At 34.7% G+C, this 20,626-nt stretch overlaps 3 protein-coding genes across 5 annotated transcripts in view; 1 reads left to right on the top strand and 2 right to left on the bottom strand.

Annotated features, from left to right (window-relative positions):
- Nucleotides 1-5,960: 5,960 nt before the first annotated feature.
- Nucleotides 5,961-11,054, bottom strand: LOC126775974 (CXXC-type zinc finger protein 1-like). Of its 2 annotated transcripts, none has more exons than XM_050498212.1 (10): nucleotides 10,876-11,054; nucleotides 10,678-10,799; nucleotides 10,232-10,395; nucleotides 9,791-9,914; nucleotides 9,022-9,129; nucleotides 8,256-8,445; nucleotides 7,604-7,801; nucleotides 7,245-7,451; nucleotides 6,721-6,968; nucleotides 5,961-6,149 (listed from the first exon to the last, which is right to left on the bottom strand). In XM_050498212.1, exons 1-10 carry the CDS (start codon nucleotides 10,900-10,902, stop codon nucleotides 6,047-6,049), a joined length of 1,491 nt encoding a protein of 496 aa, XP_050354169.1. In that variant the 5' UTR covers nucleotides 10,903-11,054; the 3' UTR covers nucleotides 5,961-6,046. The 2 variants fall into 2 exon arrangements, with proteins under 2 accessions (XP_050354169.1, XP_050354170.1); XM_050498213.1 differs by having other exon boundaries at nucleotides 8,256-8,442.
- Nucleotides 11,055-11,715: 661 nt separating this feature from the next.
- On the top strand, nucleotides 11,716-14,524 carry LOC126775995 (dynein axonemal assembly factor 10). Its single transcript, XM_050498242.1, has 6 exons — nucleotides 11,716-12,092; nucleotides 12,200-12,327; nucleotides 12,605-12,822; nucleotides 12,923-13,045; nucleotides 13,469-13,581; nucleotides 13,958-14,524. Exons 1-6 carry the CDS (start codon nucleotides 11,809-11,811, stop codon nucleotides 14,163-14,165), a joined length of 1,074 nt encoding a protein of 357 aa, XP_050354199.1. The 5' UTR covers nucleotides 11,716-11,808; the 3' UTR covers nucleotides 14,166-14,524.
- Nucleotides 14,513-20,626, bottom strand: part of LOC126775980 (protein pellino) — a 51,965-nt gene continuing 45,851 nt past the window's right edge. For both annotated transcript variants that reach the window (XM_050498225.1, XM_050498224.1), the window contains exons 4-10: nucleotides 20,128-20,322; nucleotides 19,709-19,888; nucleotides 19,520-19,627; nucleotides 19,282-19,438; nucleotides 18,798-18,978; nucleotides 18,339-18,488; nucleotides 14,513-16,945 (exon numbers count right to left, since the gene is read on the bottom strand). In XM_050498225.1, the coding sequence (XP_050354182.1) occupies nucleotides 18,362-18,488; nucleotides 18,798-18,978; nucleotides 19,282-19,438; nucleotides 19,520-19,627; nucleotides 19,709-19,888; nucleotides 20,128-20,322 (948 nt within the window). In that variant the 3' untranslated portion in view covers nucleotides 14,513-16,945; nucleotides 18,339-18,361. The remainder of the gene's footprint in view (nucleotides 16,946-18,338; nucleotides 18,489-18,797; nucleotides 18,979-19,281; nucleotides 19,439-19,519; nucleotides 19,628-19,708; nucleotides 19,889-20,127; nucleotides 20,323-20,626) is intronic.

The following is a 20,626-nucleotide window of genomic DNA, read 5'->3' as shown; positions in this document are numbered from 1 at the left end:
GCAAATAAATTATTTGATAATATTAATAGCAATGTACTTGTTTTTTGTTATTTCCTTAACTATATTAAAACCGCAAAATATAGTTTCATTTCCTTATTTAGTTCTATTACCTAGATTTATAGAAAATTATAAATAAATAATAATTAATATCTGAATAACCTTTGTTCCCAATAACAATGCGCTCACTATTTAGAAACACGAAATTTTAGGTTTTAACCATATTCATAAATCGGTACACATGTTTAGCTAAATAACGATCCAAGCTATTGGATAGACCTATTACATTTTGCCTCTAATAATGGCTAAATAATTTTTTTTTAAATAATATAAAAATTCTAAACTATTATAAGTAATTTTGCGTAGTAACCAGAAAGATTATTAAAATTTAAATAACATCATTGTAACTCGTAACGTATCGGTAACAAAACATTTAAAGATACATGCATATATGTTGCGCCCAAATTTCTAATCGTGTGCTGAAATTATGCAGACGATTTTATCGCTTATTTAACCGTAACAAATGCGTTATTAGCTTGAAGTGTAACTATTGTAAGTCATTGTAAATATAAGCCGAGATGGCCCAGTTGTAAGAAGAATGAAGAATCTTAACCGATGATCGTGGGTTCAAACCCGAGCAAGCACCACTGAATTTTCATGTGCTTAATTTATGATTATAATTCGTTTTGTGCTTTACGGTGAAGGAAAACATCGTAAGGAAACCTGCATGTGTCTAATTTCACTGAAATTCTGCCACATGTGTATTCCACCAACCCGCATTGGAGTAGCGTGGTAGAATAAGCTCCAAACCTTCTCCTCAAAAAGAGGAGAGGAGGCCTTTAGCCCAGCAGTGGGACATTCACAGGCTGTTACGGTTACGGTAACTATTGTATGATTTATGAAAATGCTTCTAATTATACGTAAGGTATACTTGAATTCCTTAGTTCGTCATCTTTGTAAAAACAAAAATAAAGCCGAAGGGTTGTCGACTGTGTCAAATTATGAGATTTAGCAAAACATGTCATATGAATTACACGCTTCAATTACAAATAGGGTTTGATATTAAAATATGAGAGAGGGGAGGCGTCGCACGTGCGCCCTCAACTATAGGGGACGCGCAAAATATGTTTTGATATGATAACTAACTGTAAAAATTTTCCATTGTTCTCTAATTGGTTTTAGAAGTCATCCAAGAACAATGTTGAATAAAAAGTTATATAAAATACTATGAAATGATCTTGTTTCCTTGACATTTTAGTCAATAGTTTCACTAACTTAATAAACTTGTGTAATCCTTGTATTTTTCCTTGAATTTTTGGATTTTAAATATAATATCGCAATAAGGTTACTAAGAACATATGATTAACAAATAAGTTACACTGTTTTAATGAAATACTAATCGGTCCTAAATTTATATTACAATAATTAATTGTCAAATATAAATATATATATAAAAATATTACATATATAAATAATATATATATATAACTACTGAACTGGTTTTGATAAAATAGTAAAGGATCAATGTTCACCCCAAGGAAAGACATATTTTTTTCATTGCACTTTTGCTTCGCAGTCCAAAGTCAAACACTAGACTCGCTGCTTCCTAACCATTTAAATATTTTATATCTATAAGTTCAATAACGCTTATCATTAGAAAATTGTAATATCTAAAGTATAAAATTACACACGATGGCAAACTTTAAAGGATTTTTGTCACAAGCTGAATTCCAGGCTCATCTAATTATATTATACTTCCCACTTAAACATCGAAAAATGCCGTAAGTTTTGGCATTATTTAATATAAAATAAGAAATAAAATTTGTAATCCGAAAAGTTTCCACGTGTTCACGTGTTGTATATCTATGTACCTATATAGATATCTGAATTCCACATAAAATTAACAAATTTAGTTCAAAAAATAAAAGGGCAAAAATTTCCTCGACACGCGATACATTTATATTAAAGTTCAATTTTTCCGCATAAACGCCGATAAAGCGATAATACGATTTTAATTGTACAGAACCGTATCTAAAGCGCATGATGCGCTTTTGTATCAAACCCTAGTTGTGCAAACTGCTGTAGGGAGATTTATTAGACTACTTTATAATATGATTACTAAAGAGGCCACCGGTGTAAGTTTTTCTAATTTAAGAAGAAATCATTTTTAATCATACTCTTATGGTTTTCTAAAATAAATGTTTCATCTATTATACATTTGCAATTGCTTCATTTTAAAATTATTAACCATATAAAACATTACCATTTGTGGTATTTTGTTGTCCTATACTCTCATAAGTATTTTTTTCTCCTGTATCTTTATAGATCATTATGTTTCTCTGCAGAATATACGATGGGGCTAATGTGCTACCGTAAGTGGTCACCACCGCGTACAGAAATTGTCATTGTATTGTATTGTTGTCATTGTAAAAAAATTAACCATCTCTTGCATCGCCCATACACCACCAACCTTGCGAGCTGTAATATCTACGTATTTGTAGTTACACCGGCTAACTTATTCTTCAAACCAGAACATAACAATCATATCATTCTATCAACCAATCAACTCATTGCTGTAGTGATTAATGGGTACATATACCTATGCCTTTAACTTATGTTAAGTAATTGGCAAATTTATCTGGGCTTTTGTTTATTATAGATTTGAAGTCCATTTTTTTTAACGTTGGAAAAACGTATTACGCGTTTTCCCCACGTATACAGTGGAAGGGTATGTGTTGCTCGCCGGTGTCTAAGGGTCCGTTCACACAGACCGGCTCGGAGAGGAGAGCAGATTTTTATCACGTTGGAAACAGTGTTTTGAGTGATTGTAGTAAAGTTTATTTTTGCATTTGCACCTTTTTTGTCATTAAAAATGCCTGAACGCGCTTCGTGTGAAGTAATAAAAGGAGCCGACCGGCTCCGCTTGCGTGCTCTTTCTCGCTTGCGCAGCCTGTCGGCTCCGATTGCGTGCTCTTTCTCGCTCGCGCAGCCGATGGGCTCCGATTGCGTGCTCTTTCTCTATCGCGTAGCCGATCGGCTCCGATTGCGTGCCCGCTGCGGCCGCGCCGACCGCCATTTTGATAGCAACATTTGAACGTAATAGTTGTGCGTACTTGTACGAAAAGATGAATGATGAAAAGCACACGTTAACACACCGAAAACAAAACTTAGACTGCGCGGAATACTGGCACTGCCTTTGTAGTGTATCCACCCGACTCCGAGCGCATCCGACCGGCTCCGAGCACATCCAACCGCACCCGCTTTCAGATCTCTTCCAGCCGGTCGATGTGAAATAGTTGGCGGCTCCGCTCCGGCCAATTCCAAGCGTATACGACCCGGTCTGTGGGAAAAGAAAAAAGCAGGCCGATGCTCTCCGAGCCGGTCTGTGTGAACGGACCCTAAGGCGCCGAGTGCGCCCCGAACGTCGGAATACCCACTAAAAAACCAGCGGTACCCTTTCCGTCTTAACGAGGAGCGCCACGGGATCGATTGCACATGCTACCGTGAAAGATTTGAAGTCCTTGCCCAAGCAAAGTTGAAGTGACAGTACAAAGTCGAAAATTTTATGTATTATAACATTTCTAAAAACGAACATGAAACTGACGCTAATCACGTCAATAGTCAAAACTCAAGCGTGTGAAACTGCGTAGCGCATTTACTTATATAATAATATTACTACAACCTCCGCAACGCGATGCATTTTCTGGTACAAGTTTTACGTTTAGTAGTTTTTTTTTTAAACTCTCCTCTTTTATTAATATATATTATTATTATATTAGTACATTAGGCTATCGTTTTTGTTCGTCGCTCTGTCGGGTAACTCATTTCTGGTAATTAGCAAGCTCAGCGACAGGTTATCTATAAGGTGACTTTTTATGATGTAGCATATGCATGTATTTTAAGTAATAAATCGGATTGTTTATATATTTAGGCAATGTTTTCGAACAAAGTTTTTACGGCATGATAGTTTATCGGCAATTATATATAATTAGGTTTCTCCCACACATAATATAAAATTTTATTCATATAAACAATGTTTTCGGCATTAGTAGGTTATCGGCAAATAATATCATTATTCATCCACAATCACACAAAAAAACAAATAAAAAGGTTTATAATATTTTGATATTATCATGTTGTCTTTGGATTTCGAGAAAAAAAGTTCAAAACAAGACATAATTTAAATACATAAACTTAACTTATCTAAGAGGACTTTATGCAAAACCACATACTTATGAGTTATTCTTTTGTCAAATTTAAAAACATCGAATCGTTAAATTCCAGTTGGAAGGCTGCGTGACCCTATGCAATTACAAGCTCAACAGATATAATTACTTAGATCCTATGGTTAGGGGGCGTTGAAGATGGTAGAATGTTTAGGATGTGGACGTTGTAGCAGTAAAATAAAACTTCTTCTTATATTGTAGAACAGTAGAAACGGTGGAGTATCGTGGAATTTGTGGAATGATTTATTGAAAAACGGTACGAGTTTATATACAAAAAGTGGAGTAATATTAACCAATAGGAATACAAGAAAAATGTAAGTTGTAAAAATGTAAAAATAATAAAAAATGCGCGCGCGTCTACATTAATAGTAGGGATTATGATTGGCGCGTAAAAACCTATTTTGCGTCTTATAATATAATACTCGTTTTACCGCGGCGACGCGTTCAGTCAGTTCGAGCGGCGCGTGGAGTGAAGACGCGTTTCAAGAAGTCATGCCAATTGAAGCGTAGTTTATTATATTATAAAACAGCTCTTTTAAGATCTTGACATGACGTCATACTACGTCATTGCATGCTGCTTCTTGTTTCAAATAAACAGTTCTTTTCAGAGCTATTCGTTGTTTCAAACGATGGCGTGTGTATTCTTGTTGCTATGCGTATTGCTACAAATGTCTTTAACTCCTCAGCCTTCATGTAAATGCGTATCTCTTACAGCTGAATCATGTGCCATGCGAGGTGAACATATACATGAAAATTTAGTGGTATGTCTGGGTCTAAGTCCGTGATCTTCTAATCACTGCTATCTGTGCTTGGTAGGGCACTGTGCAAGCCCGTCTGGGTAGGTACCACATACCGTACCGTAACAGCCTGTGAATGTCCCACTGCTGGGCTAAAGGCCTCTTTTTTTTTGAGGAGAAGGTTTGGAGCTTATTCCACCACGCTGCTCCAATGCGGGTTGGTAGAATTCACATGTGGCAGAACTTCAGTGAAATTAGACACATGCAGGTTTCCTCACGATGTTTTCCTTCACCGTAAAGCACGAGATGAATTATAATCACAAATTAAGCACATGAAAATTCAGTGGTGCTTGCCCGGGTTTGAACCCACGATCATCGGTTAAGATTCACGCGTTCTTACCACAGGGCCATCTCGGCTTTTTACCACATACTAATATACATTCTACTTCCAAACAGCAATACTTAATGTTCCGGTTTAACAGTTGAGTGAGCCAATGTAACTACAGGTACAAGGGATATTACATCTCAGTTCCCAAGCTTGGTGGCGCATTGACGATATAAGGATAGTTTATATTTCTTAAAGCGCCAATGTCTCTGGTCGATGGTGACCATTTACCATTAGTTTACTCATTTTCCCGGTCGATATTATTGTTAAGATACTTGAAATTTGATTTATTTACCAGATTTACTGTAATAATTGTACTTTATTTCCAATATTATAAAATTGATTACTAAAGATGTATATTTATTATCTATAAATAGTACAAAACAAAGTCGCCGTTTACCTCTGTATCTCCGCTTACTTCTTCTAAACTACGCAACAGATTTTAATGCGGTTTTCGGTTATAGAAAGAGCGATAAACGATGAAAGTAATAAACTATTACTTGCAAATATTTTTACAAAATAACTGAACTATGAGTGTTTTATTCAAAAAACTGTTTTCGTTCACTTACATGACTAAGGCTGGCTAAACTAACTTTCGAAAATGAAACGAATCACTCAATTATAATTACGATACTTTATTCTTTATTTTTATTATTACGCATAGCACATGTTGTCGAAGCTTTGGATTTTTTGGTCTTTTGTCATGAGCCCTCTTTCAGCTTTCCGTTCTCGTTGGCTTTTGTGATTCGCTCCATCACTTCGTGGTTATATGTTGAATGTAACATCAATCCGAGTACACCGGCTCTGCAATATATGTCAAACATATAAACCGAAGCCTTACACTATTGTTGATTTTTAATTTTTAAAATTATTATATTTTTGTTAACTCGAAATGTTGATATATTTTGCAACACCTATAATTTAGGAGACACTTGATTTGTATAACGTCATGTTTAAAGACTCAATTGTATTTATTAGTGTACTTCTTGTTGGTGTTGATATTATAATAAATAAATAAATAAATAAATAAATAAACCGAGAAATATAATTATATATATATATATATATTATATGATATACAGTAAAAATGTATGGTATTTAAAGCATGTGGTTAACGTTAATATTTGTTCAATGTAAAATGTATGTATGTTGAATTGTTTAATGTAAAAATACATTTCTGGTATGGAAACACACATGAACTGCTTTGACAAGTGTATAATGGCCATTGAAAAATGTTTAATATACATCATATTAGAATCAACTATAAAAAAGAAATATGAATCATACTATAATAATGATCCATTATTAAAATCATTTTGACATAGATAATATATAGGCAATCTAATTATATTTCTTATTAAAAATCCTGTTGTACCTAGAAGCCATAGCCAGTCTTATATTTCTTTCTTGCTCGACCAACTCGTCCAGCCTGAGCCACTGGCGGACTCTCTCCATGTCAATTTCAGCTCGACGCAGCTTCTCCCACTGGTAGTGCTTGAGACAGGACTTCTTTGGAGCCCGGCAGAACTCCCCCGTCGGCTCGAACACGTTACGCACCAATGGGCATCCACAAACATCCGTATCACTCACTTTTGGATCTTTGAAGTGTTCTGGGCACATAACCTGTAATCATAAACAAAATAAAGAAACAGCACAATTCAGTTGTATATTTGTTTATGCTGTGGTATTTTATACCAATGGCATTTTTTTAAGCATAAGATTGCAAGTTGGACTTCAATAGTAACATTTTCATGAATTTATCTACTTTTAGACAGACTTACAAAACAGTTTAGTTCCTTCTGTTTAGAAATCATAGGACATGTATATTTAAATTCAAAGGAGAAAGACGTGACCAGAGTCAATTACAGACCGCAAATTTGAATGTTTTACATCACTTACCCGCAGCCTCTTACAGTAGGTGCCGTTAATGGGGTTGTAGTAGTCACAGAACATGCTCTGCCCGTCGATTCGCGTGCGATGTCTGCTGCCGAAGGACGCCTGCGCCTCGTACTTGATAAAGCACTTTTCCATGTGCTTCACCGCAGTACGAGAGTGTATTTCGTGTCCGCAGGTGATGCAATACATTGACGTTTCATCGTCTGCTTCCTAGCAAAACAACATTACTGTAAATGCAGTCAAAAGTAAACAAATTCTTAGTAATGGAATTAAACCTGGACTAGAATTTATTTATAACCAGGATATTCCGACTGGAAAACGTAGCAAAATGATAAAAAAGATTTATCACGACTGTGTGCCACCTTCTCGTCGACGTGCTCGATGGCGGCGTGTCGCGCGCGCGCCAGCAGCGCGTCCAGCTCGGCGTGCTGCTTGTCGAGCGCGCGGAGCGCCGCCTGCGCGCGCGCCAGCCCGCCGCGCACCACCTCCAGCGACTTGCGGTTCTGCTGCTCCGCCACGCACGACGACAGCGACCACTCCTGGATGCGCTGCGGTAGCACCTGCGGGGCACACGACCTCGTTACGGCCTGTTTCACGTCACCTCCTGTCACCCTTCCGAGACCCTCAATCTATCAAAATAACCCTTCAAAAGAGATGATACATTTATACCTCAAGATTATATACATTGATTGACATATACACTAAAGTTCATTTAGTATCATAAGTCCCTCCCGATGGTAATAAAGGTTAAATAACGAGTTTACATAATAAATAAAAAATATTCAATATAGTATAACTACTACAATAAGATATTCCAATGAACTCCGCCTGGAGTAACTTTGCCATTGAATTGACGTGATGTAATTGGTCGAGATCTTGTATAATCTTTGGTATTCAATATTCATAAAAAGATTCTATGAGAGCGAAATTTATATTAGAAGAAAAATCCGATTTAACTATATAAAACAATATCATATATTAAAGGCCAATTCACTAACATGTATTATTTCTCACCTGGTATATCCGAGTGGTGGCCAATCTCATGCCACACTGTGTGGAACAATACTTCGACCCATACTGTGCAGCAAACGAGCACTGTGGTCCATAGCATTGCCTCGGTTCAGCAGTCTGCAAGTGAGATATGGATTCCTCTGGTTCGTATACTTCACGCTCATGATGCTTCTTCTTAATTCTATTACCACTGCTATTTGAAAGAAAATATTATGGTAAAATACTATGGAAAAGGACTGCCCAAAAAGAGATTATAATGTTTTCAAGGTTCATGTATGTATGTATATTTTTATTCTTGTATGAGTGTCTTTATTCTATCATTAATTTCAAATGTCTGAACAAATTTGGATGTATAGGATATTGCTAAAATCCTTAGATCATCCCAAATCTGGCTATAATATTTATTTAAAAAAAAAATCTCATGTTGCATTGCGGGTTCATTTTTGGCAGGGCAGCTGTGTCAATAAATTCTTTATTTAAATATTATTATGATATGATGTCTTCCTGACCAATTTCGGTCATTGCTGCCTATCTCAAGAGAGATAGCCAACTGCGCAGAATATATTATAATACACAAATGTGTGCACAAACACAGATGCACTGTGAGTCTCATAATTTGATGGCCAAATCTGACATGACCAAAAATAGTTCAGGCGCAGGATCAATGGCTTTTACATGTATATTAGCACATTAAATGATCATTTCAATTTCTGAAGAACTTTTTTTTTTAAACCAATTCCTATGATATGTAAAGGCATTTTGGCCGTACCTTGACACTCTTGAAGTCTTCTTACTTTTGACACACAATCTTTGACGACATTTTATCTTCAGCTTGTTGTTTCCACCATATTTATACTTGTCTTCACATGCATCACAACTAAAAGAGTACTTGCACAGTGAGTAATAATATTTTATTTATTTTTTATTTCCTCAAATAACTGTATTAAACTTAGTTGATAATTTAAATTGGAATTGTCTCTGTATATATATATATAACTAGTCTGCCCATGGTTATATCCATTTGTCAGATGTTATGTTCTTTTTTTTTTATAGTATAGGTAGGCGGACGAGCATATGGGCCACCTGATGGTAAGTGGTCACCAACGTCCATAGACATTGGCATTGTAAGAAATTTTAACCATTGCTTACATCACCAATGCGCCGCCAACCTTGGGAACCAAGATGTTATGTCCCTTGTGCCTGTAATTACACTGGCTCACTCACCTTTCAAACTGGAACACAACAATACTAAGTACTGCTGTTTCGCAGTAGAATATCTGATGAGTGGATGGTACCTATCCAGATGAGCTTGCACACAGCCCTACCACCAGTAAATCTCATCAATCAGTAATCAATATATAAATATAATAAACAATCAGTAGTCTTTTCTGTACCCCTGATAATGTGTATGCAAAATGTCATGATGATCAGTGTAGTAGCTAAGATGAGAATGCTTAGCAAATAAACAAACAGTCTCACAGTTATAATCTTACCTAAGATTTAAATTATTTTCATATTGAATAAAAGTTCAAACTCACTGTCCACAGTCATTTGTCTGCAAGCACCCTGAACAATCTCCACAACCATCTTTGACTGGTCTCTTTGAAGACTTGTTCTCTGAATGATCTTTCTCTTTGCGTTTTTTCTTTCTATCATCTCTACCTGTAATTATATATTACCAAATATTATTTAGTTACTAAAATATTAACACTTGACTTTGTTTTATTTCTACTTTAACTTTAAAAAAATTCTAAATGTTCATATAAAATAATGATTTTGACCAATATAATTTTAAGAAGTCCTCAATACTGCAGTGTACAAGTATATTATATATAACTACATAATAGCTTTTTGCCAAATTTTATTTGAAAAAACTTAATATTAAATATTATATTTCCGTATAAATTGAATTAATTCTATAATCGCTGAAAATATATATCAAAAGGAATTGTCGTCCTTTATATACATATAAGTCATACCTGAATCACCATCATTTTCTCTCTTTTGAGGTCTAAATCTTGTTTTAAGAGTGGGATCCTCCTCACGGCAACGATCACAGAAGTAATTCTTAATATATTTGGCCTCCCTTTCTGATATATTTATACAATCTCCATGATACCACTCCTCACAGGAATCACAAGCTCTGAAACAAAATATATAATTTTAAATGTACAGAACACACATATTTCTTAATACAAGATTTGATCATGAGCATTGATATTATTATAGCAATATAAATTTAATATAATATAGAATAGTTCTAGAAATATACAGTCTTTTTACAATTACTGAAACAGTTCTTACCATTCATACAAATTTAGTAAAGTCAAATCCTATTTAAGCCTACTAGAATACAAATTTCAATAATCGATAAAACTTTTAAACATCTTTGAAAAAGAAATTAAGTCCCGAAACAAAAACTTACATCATAAAACGAGAACTATCTGATGAGCGGCATATGCAGTAAGCCTGACCAGCTTGGTTCAATAAAGTTGTAATCTTTGACTGCCTTTCTGGGAGGTCAAATTGTTTGGCAATATCTGCTTTCTAGAAAATAGTAATGTTTGTTAAGTTGTTTTAAGGGTTATAGCAAATAAATCGTAATTCATAATAGAATACTTACACTCTGCTTGTACTTTTTATCTCCCATTGTAGTTATTAAAAATACAGTTTTATATTCACTTGCTCCTTTTACGTTTTAATACTACAAATAACAATACAATGCAAACGACTTATAAGCATGAAGGAAATCAGGTATTTAGTAAATTAGAAATAAAGTGACATTTCGGTTTTTGACAAAATCGTAAGACGACTAAGTAGTAAGTACACAAGCAAGCTCTTAGCACAGTCACAGATACACAATTCACATGCAAAATTATTGACTCTCGTCAGTTGGTTTTAACCAAAAACCTGAGAAAATTAATTATTCAATGATTAGAACCATACGATTTTTGGTTTTCAATTTCAATATAAAAAAACAAAACATTTATAATAATTTGAGATAATTATAACATAAATTTTAATGTTATGTTATAATTATCTCAATTTTTTTTTCATTTTTTGGGTTGGTATTAACTCATAATATACATGTATATTTAAATATTAAGTATGAAAAAACTGAAGTCGTAAAAATACTAACCATTTTCCTTTAGGTACTATCCCTTCATCACATATTCTACCGCCAAGTAATAAATAATTATAAAGTATTGTTGAGTTTCTGTTTGATATATAAGTGAGCCAGTGTAATGACAGGCACAAGGCACATATTAGCCTCAGGTGACGCACATGCCAGGCTGTCATTTTAAGCAATTAAAAAAGACTGTATAGTATAAAATGTTTGCCTTTTTCTATGTGAAAAAAAACTTTGTTTTTTTTTTATTTGAGTTGACATTGGCAGAATATTGACATTTTGTGTAGATACACGCAAGAAAAAAAAAGAGTTGTTGACATTGACGGGTATATCTGTTACCATAACAACAAGTTTTGTTTGTTTCATAAAGTTGTAATTTATGTTATAAACGAAATCGTACCAGTTTTCTTCGAAATTATATTAACAATGGAAAACGGAGACACACCTCAAATTATAACTCATATAGAGCATAATCTTAATCATTGTTTATTTGATTGTAAATGGATTCCATGTTCTGCGAAGTTCGTTGTAATCGGCTCATTGCCAAAAGGAAGTGGTACATTAGAAATTTTCGAAATAAGCTCCGGTGAGGTAAGAAAAATAAAGGAAATCGAAAGGCCTAATTCTTTCAAGTGTGGTACGTTTGGCGCCAGCAGTGACATTGAGAGAAGACTCGCGACTGGCGATTTTAAAGGCACTTTAGAAATATGGTTTGTGTCGACTAAACATTACATTAAATAACAACAATCAATATTGTATTTAAATTTTTGCGATATATTTATTATTTAAATAACATATTTATAATTTTGTTTATCAGGGATTTAGAAAAAAGTGGTCAAGTATACATAACAAAGGAACACACAGATATTATCAATTCCATTGATGGTATGGGAGGAAATACTCTAAACTGCGGAGCTCCAGAGATAGTTACAGGAAGCAGAGACGGTTAATAGCTTATAATGTTTATATCTATTTATTGGTTTATTGATCTTCGTAATAGGTTGTTTGTTTGATTTAATGTCTATATTTACTTCTGCTAACACTATATTTACCTTAACATTATCATTTTGTATATTCTGGTTCATATAAAAGACTGGAATTATAAAAATATTCAATTATACAAGTTGTGAAATTGAGAACAAACAGCAAGTCTAGCTTCATTAATTAAATACAGTAACAAGAAGTTTAAAGATTTATATTGTAAACCTTAAATTATTTTAAGGCACTGTAAAAGTTTGGGACCCAAGACAGAGAGGTAAACCTGTAGCGAATATGCAACCAGTCCAAGGTGAGACAAGACGCGATTGTTGGACTGTTGCATTCGGTAATTCTTTTAATGACTCTGAGAGAATAGTCATTGCTGGCTATGATAACGGGGATCTCAAGATGTTTGACCTTAGGACTATGTCTCTGAGATGGGAATGTAATTTGAAAAATGGGGTATGTTTCCTTTTATTTATTGTGATATTTGTTTTTTAAGCGAAAGCAATTTTTTTTTTGTTGCCATAGTAAAATACATACATTGTAATTTGGTTTATAGGTATGTTACACTGAATTTGATCGCAAAGACATACCAATGAATAAACTTGTGGCAACAACATTAGAGGGCAAGTTCCACGTATTTGATTTGAGAACTCAGAACCCTTCGAAAGGATTCGCTCAGGTATTTTGATTACTTTTACTTAAATAAAAAATGTTGATGACAAATTAGGATATAAGGGATTTATATTAACTTTATATTATTATGAAAGCAATAGATTCACAAATGAAATAATATATTATACATTATATGTAAGCCAGTGACAATCTTTGTACAGGCTGGCTGAGGGGGTACCACCCACTCATCATATATTCTAGCAATATAATTACAGGCACAATAGACATCTTAGATCCCATGGTTAGTGATGCTTTGATGGTGGTTTTACTAGTCCTCCTTACCATCAAAAAGCCTATTCCGTTAAAAATTAAGATTTTTTTAAAATCTTTAGTGACAAGCTGCAAATATTTGTAGCGACAAAATTGATAAGGCTAGGAATAGAGGTAAAGGATCATATATTATTTATTTTATGTAATGGCATATTTGCAGGTGTTAGATAATTCATCAAAAAGTGGTACAATTTGGGTGGCCCGTCATGTACCCCAGAACCGTGATTTGTTTCTAACGTGTGCGGGAAATGGACAAGTTTCTCTATGGAAATAGTAAGTGGCATGCTCTTTAAATCTATCCGACTGTAATATAATGGTATATATATTATTATTATTTATTATATATATGGTGTATTTATGCAAAGTACAATAACACAATACAGTGTTGGTATTAAACATGTGTGAAGTGTATACGTATAGTGAGAGGTTCTAATAATCTCTTAAACTATATACCTAGTACTTTGGGAAGTACCTTGTTTTCTGCGGGAAACATTGAACAAACCCAATTATTTGACTCTTAACAAAAATAGTACAAATATTCATTATCAGAACAAAGAACCATATGACAAGAGTTTGTATGATAAAAATTACAATATCAATTTAAATTTTATAATGTCAACTAAATATGAATCGACAATTTAAATTCCAGTGAATACCCGGAACAGCGATACCACGTCGACTCGCAAGGCGTTGCAATGGGTGTCCCGGGCAAGCTGACAAGGTTACAGCGGATGGTGATCAGCTCGCAGCCGATCAACTCGCTGGAGTGGAACAGGGACCACCTGGGCCTGGCGGTGGCCACTGCTTATGACCAATATGTTAGAGTTCTTGTTACAACCAAACTCAATTTACAGTGACTTTAATTTGACATTTCATAGATTTCGAATTAAGTTGAAAGTGATATTTATTTATGGCAATACTAGATTAAACTAGCCAATCATAATAATTTAAAAGAACATGGTGGTTTAAATAGTATTATTTTCTTATTGTTAGCGGTGTATATTTTTAAGCATGGATTTACAAAATCGCACTCAGTTTTGCTGAATTACGTTGTTAACTAAAGTGATTGATAATTTATACCTTTTTCCATGAGATCACTCTTTGCTTATGATTTACATTTGAGTGCAGGAATTATTTTTTGTTTATGATTGTTATTGTGTTAGTTGGAAAAACTATTTTTTTAGTTGAAAAATAAAAGACCAAGTCAATTTTCTAACTCAAAAGAGCATTTTTATTAACCTAGCACTTATTATAAATAAAATTAAGGCTAGCATTCAGTTCTTATTTAGACAAACGTTAGAACAATCGTTTCTTAGTGCTCCAAAAACTAGATTCGTATTATATAACGAAAATAGGACGCACTAGAGGACGATCTAAGCGTCGCTACACTCCCAGCACGAGATGCGCGGTTGCAACGTAAAAGTTAACACGGACATATCGACACCGAAACGAAACGGTACACCTGTGGTGTATCTCGCATGTACTTCACGTGTCACTTTTGCGTTACAACCTTGCAGTGCATACTTTAACATGTCATTCTAATAAAAATAATGCTAATTATACCGAAACACGTCTGCGGTGCAACGCAATATACAACACATACCAAAGCATAAATATTATTAGAAGCTACAGGGCTTTCGCCATCCACGTCAGCGTACGATAACTTGTCTTGTCCGACGGCTGATTATATTGTCACAAGTCGAAACGAATATTCATAGAAACATTCTAAAATAAAATATGATATTACTTTTGTTACGATAATCACATTTACAAATATCGTTATTATAAATATTATAAGCCATTTCATAAATCAATAGGTCCATAGATTATGTAACAGACGATCATATTTTTTTTTTATATTTATAAATAATTAATTCAATTTCATTTCAAACTCGTTTATTTCTAAATTAATGATTATTTCTGCATACAGTTAATAATATGAGCTCTCACTATAACAGACATATACATATCTTGCGACGTTAACTCGAAGGCATGTTGTGTGATCACTAACTAGTGGATTCAAATTGTACAAAAACTAAATTTTTCGAATTTCGTAAGCTAATTTCACTACGTCTATAAAACTTACATTATTTTTACAATCCTACCGATATAATAATCGGCGAATACGAATAGATCGCGACACGCGAGCTCGTGCATACATTTGTTAACTTAATTTTTCGAAACTACTGTGAGATCAGAGTGAACGGAATTCGCTAAAAAAATCACTTATTATTTCGTAACAACTAAGTACTCCTTTTTCTTATAAAAAAGGTATCAGTTGAGATAACTCGGTATTGCTAAATCTGAAATGAAATGTGTGCAAATATGATTGTGAATACAACTTAATATAACGATTTATTCGTCTTTACACGAAGCCAACAACTAGAAACATATTATACTCAGGTCGGCGTAACGGCTACAGCTAACAGGCTCGCTTACAACTACGAAGCACGCCACACGCTACTAAACCCCAACATAAATTAATCTGACATATATTTACATTTCATTTATCTTAGTCAATTATTATTTTATTCGAAATCAAAATTAAATATAAATCACTGCTTTATTATATATATATATATAAAAAATCAACTAAAATGTGTATTGCCAATGAATATAACTTTACAAATGAATGAATGTATAGAAAGAATATGCTGTCCGTTAATAAGACTTAATCACTTCGATCGATTCAAACGTAAAATTAATTCAGCAATTTACAAAGCTTTTAATGTTTTCTCGTCACTTTATTTCCTCTGTCATTGTAATTTACATGAAATTAAAAAAAAAAACAATAGACAAACAATTTATTCTTATAATAAATATGCAGACGCTAATTAATACATTCTCGTATTTTATTTTAATTAATAAAATAATATTTGCATCATCGTTTAATATGAAGAACTGTTCTCAACGATTACATTTTGTTTCCCAATTTTCTTAAAAATAAGTTTTCATCGGCTATGACGTAACATTGTATACCAAAAATAGCTATATAATACTACATAGCTTGCTATTGCGTACATAAGTAATTTAACCGATTAAAACTTGTTTAAAGAAATTTATATAGTTAATGTTATAGCAAGTAGAATTATATTTTAATAATAAATGGCCTAACTTCCAAACGTTGCTTAGCGTTTGTTTAGTTGAACACTGATTCCTCTCTTTTTGTCATTATTGATTTGAAATTTGAAAGAAGAAGACACAACATTGTTCAACTAATCACTCGCTAAGCAACGCAAAGCAAAGTTTATAAAGCCGTTAAACTATAACAGACTTCGCTTTAAAGGCAATAATGTATAATTTGATATTTTTCAATATTGCGTTGTATATATAAATCGAATTGTATGTGTTTCGGAAAATGTATATATATCAAAATTAAAAAAAAATAATATAAAATGCTCAAATTACTTCGATACACGCATGTGTCACATTTTATTGCAAAGAAAATTCAGTTTAGTTACAAACCAATTCAAAGTTTCATATTGAAGCGAAAAATAAATGTTTGTTCGTAAGTTAAGCTCACAAACACAGGATATTACGTTTATATAACTACGGCCTATGTGTCGACGTTATTGTGTTACTTATATCACGTTGTAGATATACCCTGCTTCCTCACGACTCAGGCCCGTCTGCGAACCTGAAACAGTTCATTACCAAATAAGCAATACTCTTAAAATTTTTTTTTTATAGAATAGGAAGGCGGACGAGCATGTGGACCACCTGATGGTAAGTGGTCACCAACGCCCTTAGACATGGGCATTGTAAGAAATGTCAACCATCGCTTACATATCCAACGCGCCACCAACCTTGGGAACTAAGATTTTATGTCCCTTGTGCCTGTAATTACACTGGCTCACTCACCCTTCAAACCGGAACACAACAATACAAGTACAGCTGTTTTGCGGTAGAATATCTGATGAGTGGGTGGTACCTAACCAGACGAGCTTGCACAAAGCCCTACCACCGGTAAAATTTATTTCAATCAAACATACCTTATATAAGAATTACGTGAACGAACGTTGTAACCTTTGTTAAGCGAAAACATTAATATTTCTCTTTCTATCATTATCGATTTGACATTTGAAAGAAGAAGACACAGTATTGTTTAACTAACCCGCTAAACAACATTTATAAGTATGAGCGGTACATCATAACCAACTTAATGAAAGAAAGAGAGAATTAAGCCGCTAAGCAACGTTTATGAGTGAGGCTATAAATTTCTAAATTGAAAATATCAATAGCTGAATTGTATGTGATTGTACGCTAGCTCATCGAATTATTGTCGTGTCTCATAGGCGAAACTAGAAAACATTTAATGGAAAAGGAAAACAGGAAGTCCTCAATATGTTACTGTACATAGGGCTGCCTGTTTCGTTGGTCTAGTGACTGCTGATCCCGAGATCCTGGGATCAAATCCCGGGCAGGCATAAGGCAAATATTGGATTCTTTTCTCAATCATTTTTCATTAATTCATTTCAATCAGCTTGTATTTAGGAAGTTGGTTTATATTCCTAGAATATAAAGTCGTTGGTCGTGCGTTTGAACTTTCCGGTTTTTCTTAACACGGATTTGTAAAATATAAAAAATGAGCACATATCTGACAACGAATAATTTATATGTGAAATCGAAAATGCTATCAAAGTAAATTTCGCACCCAAAATTAGCAATAGGCAAACCTAAGGATGAGAGAGATCAATACATTTTCCGTAATAAGTAACATTTTGTTCATTTGACGTTCGGATATTGATTTCGATAATCTAACGCGCCCGCTAGCTGCCGTGCGCACGTACCTTCTTTTTTTTTATAGAATAGGAAGGCGGACGAGCATATGGGCCACCTGATGGTAAGTGGTCACCAACGCCCATAGACATTGGCATAGTAAGAAATGTTAACCATCGCTTACATCACCAATGCGCCACCAACCTTGGGAACTAAGATGTTATGTCTCTTGTGCCTGTAATCACACTCACCCTTCAAACCGGAACACGACAATACCAAATACTGCTGTTTCGCGGTAGAATATCTAGTACCTGTGCGCGGGAGCGGGCGAGATTCAGTCGAGGTTGTCCTGGAAGATGAGCCGCACGTAGCCCGGCGTGCCCTGCAGCGGCGCCGCGCAGAACGGGCAGATCGCGTGGAAGCCGTTCGTGCCGTGCGGGATGTCCACGCTGGCCCAGTACCTGCGGACACGCACGAAGCTGTAGCCTCACTCCCACGCCGCTACACGTCTGACATCTCGAGTTATGTACGTGAGACAATATATTTTATTTCCTTTTAAAATATACAACGAATACTACCATAAATAACTAGATTTTCAACACGACATAAATAAAAATATTTATAAAAAAAGCACTTAACAATACTATGGTTTCTATACGACAACCATAGATAATAGAAGTATAAGAAATACTATCTTTGTTATAAAACATTTTATCATCTTATTATTATTATACAACATTTTATATTTGAACGATCGACGCGGTACTAACTTAACAGTTCGTTCCGAGGCCATATGTCCGCAGGGGTTGAAGGCGTAAGTGGGTGGTCCCGAGTCGACGTAGAAAGCGGGCTCGATGCCCATACACACGCGGACCACCGACCCCGCGGTGAGGCACATCGGACAGCGACGGGCGCCCGTCTCGCTACCCTCTGCGCCCCACGAGTGTTCTCCTAGAAAGCGAGACAGAAAAATTAAAATCAATTGAGTGTTATTCATTTGTCGTCTACCAAAAGGTTGCCTGAAAGAGGTAGCTGCTTTAGATCATCGCAAATTTGAACATTCCGATAACTTTATAATGTATTTATGTTACATATATATATTTTTATTAATTGATGTACAAGAAATACATATAAATTGTTCGTTATAATATGTAGAATGACTTTTACTCGCTCGTGAGATAGTAAGTATAACGTGAATGCAAAAATAATGAGACGCAAAATAGTTTACAAATAATAATCGATCATCTAACGAACCTTGCACGTGTCCACAGTTAAGATAAACGTAAGGCTGGTTTAGGTCCTGGTGCGCGGAAGACAATTTCCGCGGTATAACGAGTGTGTTGAGTCCCACGGGACACTGCGGTCTTCCTGCGTTTAATTCGTCCACTAATGCTTCTAAGTCACGTTTCGTCTAGAGAAAGATGTTTAGAACGGTTAGTCATCCTGAACGTGGACAAACTAGCAAAAAAATACAGCGTAATGTTCGTCGTACCGGTGAATTTTTTAATCCTTCAGCACTTCTCCAAAGAAGTGTTGCCCCGCATAAATCAATCATTGTTCCGTCTCTTAGAACATTAGTCTCAGCTTGACAAGGCAATCCCTAGAATAGTAATGTTATCATAAATACACAAAGTTGGACAAACCAAATTGTATTTGAGTTAAACTTTGATTGAGTAGAAACCTTTTGTTGTGCCGATCGGCTCTCTCGTAAAGAAAACACAGCTCCTCCGACGGAGGTCTCGCGCCAAGGACCACAAGTCGCGCTTCCGCCGCAAAAATCACCTCGTGGATGCATGATGAGGACACCATTTGTCGTGAGGCCGTCGATTTCGTGGTTCTCAGTCCATTTTGTCGCTTTTTCCTAGAAATGTAAAGTTCACAATCAATCTCTTCTATTAGAAACTTTAAGCATATAGCATTCCTACTTTTTTTGAAGATTTTCAACATTACATTATAATCTTACATTATGGACATAAGTAACTTAAAAAGTTACGTTATTTATTTTCATTTATAATGTTAATTGAGATTATTCATAAACTAATGTGTTATTCATAAATTGAAATTATAAGGAAACCAGTAAACCACATACAATGTACTTACACCTAAGAATATATTCCTAGAGGAGTCGAAGCCCGCCGCGTATATACGGCAGTTGTTGACGTCGTTACGATCGGCGATAATCCTGCAGGCGAACCGCGATATCGTACTCTGGAGTACCTTCGTGTCGCCACTTTTGTCGCCCGCTACCGTGTCCATAACCACGAAGTCGATTGGTGGCTCCGACGATCTACCAATCTAAAGAGAACAATTGATATTTTAATAACATTATATTTCATTTAATGGGGTCCGTGGTGTTATAATATATTTGAAAAAAAAATGTAGTCAGCTTACGATATTAAAACTTAATAACCATCAGTTAGGTAATAGTAATATGTACAAATCTATAAGATTAACTAAGAATGGCTGAGCACATACAAACAGTCAGCGCACATCGGTCGCCGCTGATGATCGTTGTTTTTTATTGTTGTTATTGGGAAGCAAAGCTAATTGTTGTTTTAAAATTTTTTAATACATTATGAGTTACATGTATCAATTTTAT

The sequence above is a fragment of the Nymphalis io genome, chromosome 19 (genome assembly GCF_905147045.1).
Source record: "Nymphalis io chromosome 19, ilAglIoxx1.1, whole genome shotgun sequence".
In the NCBI taxonomy this organism is placed as follows: Eukaryota; Metazoa; Arthropoda; class Insecta; order Lepidoptera; family Nymphalidae; genus Nymphalis; species Nymphalis io.
Note: the sequence above shows the minus strand (reverse complement) of the source record. Positions and strands in the feature narration are given on the sequence as shown.

Bases quoted from the DNA above. Each gene is read 5' to 3' on its own strand.
- LOC126775974 (XM_050498212.1), bottom strand. From the start codon at position 10,902: ATGGGAGATAAAAAGTACAAGCAGAGT. The intron at 10,800-10,875 runs GTAAGTATTCTA...ACTATTTTCTAG, and splicing joins ATAAAAAGTACAAGCAGAGT to AAAGCAGATATTGCCAAACA. The intron at 7,452-7,603 runs GTGGCACACAGT...TTGTTTTGCTAG, and splicing joins TCGAGCACGTCGACGAGAAG to GAAGCAGACGATGAAACGTC.
- LOC126775995 (XM_050498242.1), top strand. From the start codon at position 11,809: ATGGAAAACGGAGACACACCTCAAATTATAACTCATATAGAGCATAAT. The intron at 12,093-12,199 runs GTTTGTGTCGAC...TTTGTTTATCAG, and splicing joins AAAGGCACTTTAGAAATATG to GGATTTAGAAAAAAGTGGTC. The intron at 13,582-13,957 runs GTAAGTGGCATG...TTTAAATTCCAG, and splicing joins CAAGTTTCTCTATGGAAATA to TGAATACCCGGAACAGCGAT.